The following is an 8,956-nucleotide window of genomic DNA, read 5'->3' on the forward strand; positions in this document are numbered from 1 at the left end:
TCGATCCTCACCTACTCCTAACGAATAAAAGAAAGTTAACCTTGAACACTCCTACTCCAATCGAATAAAAGAAAGTTAATCTCGAACTCTTCTAGTGTAACTTTAATTTTTCTATAGGAGTTAGGAGTTTGTCAGAAATTCGCGCATGCGCTTTCCGTTTTCATTTATGGACCATCATTACTATATATGAAAACGGAAAGCGCATGCGCGAATTTCTGACAAGACATCATTTGCAAGGATGTAGTTTGTTGTTGATGAATTTGATTCAGGTGTTGTGATTCATTTATTGAGAGTTAGAGCTTCCACAGATTGAACATTGATTCAGAGAGCATCATTGATGTGACTCCATGGGGAATTACAGCGTTTGTGGTATACAGTGATTCTCATTGGTTGATTTTGTTGTTTTGATATTCGATGTCACCGGAGTCTTAGTTGTTTCGTCACCCATTTTGATATACGGAGTCTGACTATATGGAGAATTTGATTCAGGTGTTATGATTCATTTATTGATTGATTCTGGAACATTTGGATTTCAAATAGAGATATATACGGTATATGACTCCAAAGATATGGAAGCTCTAACTAGTTTGTTGTTGATGAATTGATTGTGATTGACTCCAAGGATGTGGAGTCAAAAGGCAGACGATGATCTCCGGAGATTCATTTCCTTATGAGGATTGTCACTAGGGCATTATGGGTAATGAATTCTCCTAATCTCCTTGAGAAAATTAAAAGTTTTTTTGGAGAATACGCGCCCCATGATGCATTGCTCTCTTGGCTCGCGGAGCCTCACAAAAGGCTTCCTCTTCATATATCTAAACATGTAAGAGAATCTCTTATCCATAAGGCCCTAGTCACAATCCATCGAGATCTTCTCCATTCCATTGCATTAGACGGAACCTCTGGATCTCGATCTATAAAACGTGATTTTCGTAAATCACAACTGGTAGGGATAATTCGCAACTGGTTTAGAAAACTAATACCTACACTGGTCAGTTTTTAGGAGATCCCACAATCCTTTGCAATTGGTCAAGGGAATGGCCAGAATGGCCAGAGAAATATCAACCAATGAGCATTCAGATGCATAAAAGACGCGTTCCCCTTATATAGATGCCGGGTTGTTTTGTTCTTACGCGTAAGCGGACGCGCGCATGCTCCCTATAAAAGAGAGTATGCTACTCCAGCAGCACCAGTTACATTTGAGTCTTGAGAGAATAAACATGGATGCAGGATACACCTTTGGAGTCACTCCGTATTCTAGAACTCCGTATACCAAGATGATCGACGAAACACCCACGAGTCAAGAGTCAGAGCATTCCCAGAATATGGCGAGAGGGGACAAGGAGCCGCCAGCAGCTCAGAATCAAGACGCAGCCCGCTGGAGTCAAGAGGCTGGAGAAGGCCCAAGAGTGGTGAGAGCCATCAGAGATTACCCCCCGAATAACGCCTCGCTGAAGCTGGGACGAATTTTCCGAAATTCTTCCTCGACTGCCTCCTTTGACGATGTATTGCACTGGGTGAGAGAAGCTCTGGGAGACTACCAATGGAGAGTGTATCATGACGATGGCACTGGTAAACTCGCCAGCCACTTCCCCATCATTGCCGTCATCGAGGAGTCTGATGTAGTGACGGAGATGCGTCTTCGTCAATACCTGGTGGGCGCCGGCATCTCCCACACGTTCTACTGGAGATCCATCACTACCCCGATGGGTATCATGCATTCATTGGAGGAGAGGCCCGGAGTGAAGATGATTGGGGAGCATCTTCCATCGGATCCAGATGATACCCACCAATTGTTTTGGCTGGCAATATCTCAGGAATATATCGACACACTGAGGCGCCATCGGGAAGCCACCCGTCAAGGAAACGTGGTCTTCATAAGAGAGGTAGTTTGGAAATACAAGCCACATCGCATGCCTTGTTTATTCGAAGATGTGTCTCGTCACGAAGACGAAGATACCCGTTTGAGATTCACTCGATTAATGCAATGGGGATATCAAGCAATGACAAAAGAGATGATCAAGTTTCGAAAAACTCAATTGATGATTGTCGATGAATTTGATACAGATTTGGGATTCATTTATAGGTATTTGATTGTGATTGACTCCAAGGATGTAGTTTGTTGTTGATGAATTTGATTCAGGTGTTGTGATTCATTTATTGATTGATTCTGGAACATTTGGATTTCTCTGGCTTTTCCTTCACCCTATCAGTGCTATGCACTGACACTCCCCCCCCCATGGCTCTCGAAGAGATCGAAGAGAGCCCTCTAAAACTCCGGGTCTCCGAACCGTACCGGAAGAGGAGAGTCATACTATATGTTTACACACACATATATCCATATAAGGATCTGCTAATCCGATTCTTGTCTCATGGTCCTATATCCCATAAGAAACACATGAACAAGGAAAATCTCCGAAACTCCCAAGCAAATAATAAACTAATTTCGGAGAAATACAAATCACCGAAATTAAAATACATAAATCATTACGTTTAGGAGATTCAGCGAGCTCATCTCCATTACACTTTGCTGCATGGAGCCTTATGAGCTCTTTAGACATAACATGACAAAGGAAAATGTCCGAAACTCCCAAGCAAATCATAAAATACTTTCGGAGATCATTGACCCTAGATACATTATATGGCATACCTAATGAATATTCATGATTAGCATTAACCAATGGGATAACAGCATCACATAAGAACAACGATATTCATCATTGACCAATCAGAGCAGAGCATCATATAGAAACGCAGATAAACAACACTGACCAATAAGATTCAAGGAATATCTCATTAGTCCAATGAGATTTCTGCATCAGATGCAACACGATGAATACACATACACATATGTGTATCCGATTCAAACGAGCTCATTTGAACTCGGAACATCACCAGATGCACAGCAATTCCGAGTACCGTATTGGAATAACCCGGTTCAGCAAAACACCATATTCAATGCGAATAGACTCTGCAACTAAGCCAACGATGAGTTTAATACCCAACGATGTTCAGCTCAGCAACCCGGAGATACAAGAGAATACCCAAGATGCTCCATTAGTCAACTCGGAGATCCAAGAGAATACCCAAGATACTCAGCGAAGCAACACTGAGATTCAACCCGAGAATACCAGAGATGCTCATCAAAGCAACTGGGAAATACAAGAAGAGAATCCCGGAGATGCTCAGCTTAGCGACTCGGAGATACAAGAAGAGATGACAAAATACATACGGACCAAAGGTGATTACTCAGACCCGTGTTCCCGAAAAACATCCAAATTTAATCTCAATGGGCCTAGAGCTCAAGATGCTACACGCGAAGAAGTGATTCGCGTAATTGCAGAAGCCCTTGGTGATTATCAATGGAGACTCTATGAACACGATGAGATGTATTTCGTTAGGAGTAGGTGGTGATCGATTTAACTTTTCGTTTTTTCGTTAGGAGTAGGAGAGTTCCATTGTTTTATTTCTTTTCTTGGGTAAGAACAGTTGATGGTCGATGGTGTTGTTTCTTTTATTCGTTAGGAGTAGTTAATGTTCAATGGTGTTTTTCTTTTATTCGTTAGGAGTAGTTGATTTATTGTATTACTTGCTTTCTTATCTGGGGATTAGAGATCAAACATGGTTCGAGTAAGGGATGTGTACATGTGCTCGTGCTCAATGACGCTAAGCGCACTCCCGTCCATTACATTACCCGGAGCCTCAGCGCACGCTCTATTGGCTACACGAGACACAGAATGACTTTAGATTTCGGGAGAGAAGACCGGGGCGATCTAAACGAACCGGGAGACGGAGAAGCTGTGTGTTTGTACACACATTTTTTTCACCTGTGGTATATGTTTTCTATCACCGAAACAACTAAGGAAAAATACCAAAGTTTTTTCGGCGAAAACACTGATGAAAACAACAAATGACCGTAAACGGAGAAACACAACATTTGGGTGAACAACTCATTTCACCGAAATTACTTCTCATAAATCCCTTCGGTGAATCATCGTTTAGCTAAGCATACTCCGAGTTAAGATATACTCTGGAGAGTAGTTGGGAGTCGTGACCATGGTTACTATGGTAACCTTGGTGACGTCACAATGGTTTTATGACGTCTCAATAGAGAAAAAGGAAAAATAAAAATCGCCGAAACGCCTAAGCTTTTACAAGAAGGAACTTCAGTAACTATATGTTAACACATAGAAAACATATACCACAGTACATAACTCAGTACATAATATCACAGGAAACATCACTGTACAACGAGCAATTCGCGAGTACCGGCTACCGGAGAAATCGCAGGTAGCCCCTATAATCTACATCGAGCTAAATCATAATTAAGCGATATAAAGGTGTTAAAGTGATCAATAGAAACAATTGTTCAAAAGCAAAGACCAATAGCATCAGAGAAGAGAACTCGAAACATAAACAGAATTGACCAATAGAAACAATTTGCCTAAAGTTCTATCTATACATGAAAGAAAGTTTAGGAGAACCCTCAGACATTGGCAAGTTGCCAATTGCTAATGCCCAATCAAAGTGTAGAGTTATTAGCGTGGCGCGTTCTTCTAAAATGCCGACGCAGTTTTGATCGAACGCGTGTTTAGACGCGGGCCTCTTCCCTATAAAAGAGAGAAGATGCTCCAGAGATCTCATTCCAAGATGAGCCGTGTAAGAGGAATAATGGCTGCAGATAGCGACAGTGTACTCGCGGGAGAAGACAGATGCGAGGTATTATACAGCGCCTCAATGACTTGCGAGGAATTGGCCGACGTGCAGATACGGTTTGAGATCACACCGGAAGAAGAGCCTAAAGTCATCATGACTGTGGAGAGAAGACGTGCCTATACACTGTCAGTGGAGAATGAAGGTACGTCTCCCAAGAGGCCGAAGATGACAGATGGGCAGTTTGAGATGGATGACCGTATAGAGGCGCCGCCAGTAGAAAGCCCAAAGGATACTCCGATGACTCCAACATGCGTTGACGGGCCGAGTGTGTCTCTGAACATGGAAGATGCACAGCCGTGGACTCCTCCTCCAGTGCCAGACAGTAGCCAAATGACACCCTGTGCATCCACTGGATCACGTGACGTGAAGGAGACGTCTGCCGTCCAGTCTTTGGATGTATACCGAAATAGAGACGCATCTGTGCCAGGCCCGAGAGAGGTGAGACGCATCCAGGATTACCCAGCAGAGAACGCCAAGTTGAAACTGGGACGCATCTTCATCAAGCAGGAGACGGATGCCACATTTGCCGACCTATTACTCTGCGTGGAAGAAGCGTTAGATGATTATCAGTGGAAACTGTATTATGAGCCAGTTAATGCAGTGCCTTTTGAGTCCCGTTATGAATGTCTAGAGTCCAGTTGCAGGACAGAATATTATATGCCCTAAAAAGGAATCAAAAGATGAAAGGTCAAAGTACCTTTCTCCGAAATTAACTTATATATGTGTAGACCGTTTAGGAGATGACTCTTCCCTATATCTATTCCGTGAAGTCTATGAATTTATGCCAATGGAGTAGACTTTCATAAGAGAATGACAGAGGGCGTCTTTCATATTATTCTTCAATCCGCTAAGCGCACTCCAGTCCGTTTCACTGCCTGGAGCCTCAGCGCACGCTCCCTTGGACATGATTCATAGATGGAGGGTGAAGTAGATTTTCGAAAGGGAGTGCAGAAGGGCGTCTTTCATATTATTCTTTAAGGCCCTAGTCACAATCCATCGAGATCTTCTCCATTCCATTGCATTAGACGGAACCTCTGGATCTCGATCTATAAAACGTGATTTTCGTAAATCACAACTGGTAGGGATAATTCGCAACTGGTTTAGAAAACTAATACCTACACTGGTCAGTTTTTAGGAGATCCCACAATCCTTTGCAATTGGTCAAGGGAATGGCCAGAATGGCCAGAGAAATATCAACCAATGAGCATTCAGATGCATAAAAGACGCGTTCCCCTTATATAGATGCCGGGTTGTTTTGTTCTTACGCGTAAGCGGACGCGCGCATGCTCCCTATAAAAGAGAGTATGCTACTCCAGCAGCACCAGTTACGTTTGAGTCTTGAGAGAATAAACATGGATGCAGGATACACCTTTGGAGTCACTCCGTATTCTAGAACTCCGTATACCAAGATGATCGACGAAACACCCACGAGTCAAGAGTCAGAGCATTCCCAGAATATGGCGAGAGGGGACAAGGAGCCGCCAGCAGCTCAGAATCAAGACGCAGCCCGCTGGAGTCAAGAGGCTGGAGAAGGCCCAAGAGTGGTGAGAGCCATCAGAGATTACCCCCCGAATAACGCCTCGCTGAAGCTGGGACGAATTTTCCGAAATTCTTCCTCGACTGCCTCCTTTGACGATGTATTGCACTGGGTGAGAGAAGCTCTGGGAGACTACCAATGGAGAGTGTATCATGACGATGGCACTGGTAAACTCGCCAGCCACTTCCCCATCATTGCCGTCATCGAGGAGTCTGATGTAGTGACGGAGATGCGTCTTCGTCAATACCTGGTGGGCGCCGGCATCTCCCACACGTTCTACTGGAGATCCATCACTACCCCGATGGGTATCATGCATTCATTGGAGGAGAGGCCCGGAGTGAAGATGATTGGGGAGCATCTTCCATCGGATCCAGATGATACCCACCAATTGTTTTGGCTGGCTCCGATGACTCCAACATGCGTTGACGGGCCGAGTGTGTCTCTGAACATGGAAGATGCACAGCCGTGGACTCCTCCTCCAGTGCCAGACAGTAGCCAAATGACACCCTGTGCATCCACTGGATCACGTGACGTGGAGGAGACGTCTGCCGTCCAGTCTTTGGATGTATACCGAAATAGAGACGCATCTGTGCCAGGCCCGAGAGAGGTGAGACGCATCCAGGATTACCCAGCAGAGAACGCCGAGTTGAAACTGGGACGCATCTTCATCAAGCAGGAGACGGATGCCACATTTGCCGACCTATTACTCTGCGTGGAAGAAGCGTTAGATGATTATCAGTGGAAACTGTATTACGAGCCAGTTAATGCGAAATGGGGGAGACATTACCCCTTAATCGCTGCCATCGATGAGTCAGGTGACCGGGCAGAAGAGAGGCTTGAGCAGCTTCTGATGAGCAAGAGATTGGCCTACCGATTCTTCTGGAGATCCATAGAAGCCCAAGCAGGCTTTATGGAAGAGTTCCAGGAGAAAGAGTGCGCGAAGACAGTAGGGGAGAATTTGCCTGCCAAGAGAGAGGAAGCACATCCCCTTCTTAGACCTGACAGGGATACTGGCTATTATGCCATGCTAAAGTATCAACTGAACGCTTCTCACCCGGATAACGTGGACTTTATACTGGAGACGGTGCAGGAATTCAAGGCTGAAAGCCTGATAGAACTGTATACAGAGGTTCAACGCTCTGAGAGGGATGATAGACGGATGAGACTCACCCGCATGATCAAGTGGGGGTATAGGGATATGATAGAGGAGATGATTAACATGTATGTCTAATAGAAACACTTGCAGACTTGGAGATTTGAGAGTTATCAAGTACTGTATAATAGCTTTTAATATGAGTATAATTACTGTATAATGACATTTAATAAAAGTGTAATAAATGTATAACGGTATTTAATAAAAGTGTAATGAGTTTATAATTGATTAATGACGTTTAAATAAGAGTTTAATAAATGTATAACTGTATTTAATAAGAGTTTAATAAATGATTGATGGCAATTCATAATAGAGTAATAGCTGTTTAAATGCCTTTAATAAAAGGATAATAAATGTATAATGACATTGAATAAGGGGGTAATAAAGATATAATTGCATTTAATAAGAGTGTAATAAGTGTATAATTAAGTAATGATATTTAATAATAATTTAATAAGTTTATAATTGATTAATGGGATTTAATAAGAATTTAATAAATGTATAATTGAATTTAATAAGAGTTTAATAAGCTAATAATGGATCAATTGCATTTAATAAAAGTTTAATATGATTATAATTGATTAATAGAATGTAATAAGAGTTTAATCATTGTTTAATTGCATGTAATAAGGGAGTAATAAATGTATAACTGCATTCAATAAGTGTATAATAACTGTATCATATAAGAATATTGACTGAGAATAAATCTTGCATTGCATTAAGTATTCTATTGAGTGTGTATACATTGGCAATATAAGAGATGGGTACCCTGACATCTCTATATGAATGTGATTAGATGCAAGAGTCTTATACAGTGCCTTTTGAGTCCCGTTATGAATGTCTAGAGTCCAGTTGCAGGACAGAATATTATATGCCCTAAAAAGGAATCAAAAGATGAAAGGTCAAAGTACCTTTCTCCGAAATTAACTTATATATGTGTAGACCGTTTAGGAGATGACTCTTCCCTATATCTATTCCGTGAAGTCTATGAATTTATGCCAATGGAGTAGACTTTCATAAGAGAATGACAGAGGGCGTCTTTCATATTATTCTTCAATCCGCTAAGCGCACTCCAGTCCGTTTCACTGCCTGGAGCCTCAGCGCACGCTCCCTTGGACATGATTCATAGATGGAGGGTGAAGTAGATTTTCGAAAGGGAGTGCAGAAGGGCGTCTTTCATATTATTCTTTAAGGCCCTAGTCACAATCCATCGAGATCTTCTCCATTCCATTGCATTAGACGGAACCTCTGGATCTCGATCTATAAAACGTGATTTTCGTAAATCACAACTGGTAGGGATAATTCGCAACTGGTTTAGAAAACTAATACCTACACTGGTCAGTTTTTAGGAGATCCCACAATCCTTTGCAATTGGTCAAGGGAATGGCCAGAATGGCCAGAGAAATATCAACCAATGAGCATTCAGATGCATAAAAGACGCGTTCCCCTTATATAGATGCCGGGTTGTTTTGTTCTTACGCGTAAGCGGACGCGCGCATGCTCCCTATAAAAGAGAGTATGCTACTCCAGCAGCACCAGTTACGTTTGAG

General features: G+C 42.6%; 1 protein-coding gene across 1 annotated transcript; it reads left to right on the top strand.

Moving 5' to 3' along the window:
- Positions 1-904: 904 nt before the first annotated feature.
- LOC147795136 (uncharacterized) lies at positions 905-4,439 on the top strand. The gene is made up of 2 exons (XM_087132235.1): positions 905-1,886; positions 2,899-4,439. Exons 1-2 carry the CDS (start codon positions 1,152-1,154, stop codon positions 3,412-3,414), a joined length of 1,251 nt encoding a protein of 416 aa, XP_086988361.1. The 5' UTR covers positions 905-1,151; the 3' UTR covers positions 3,415-4,439.
- Positions 4,440-8,956: the final 4,517 nt, after the last annotated feature.

This window comes from Acanthaster planci, unplaced genomic scaffold, assembly GCF_054643075.1.
Source record: "Acanthaster planci isolate LZ-2023a unplaced genomic scaffold, COTS_SCS Contig149, whole genome shotgun sequence".
NCBI classification, from domain to species: Eukaryota; Metazoa; Echinodermata; class Asteroidea; order Valvatida; family Acanthasteridae; genus Acanthaster; species Acanthaster planci.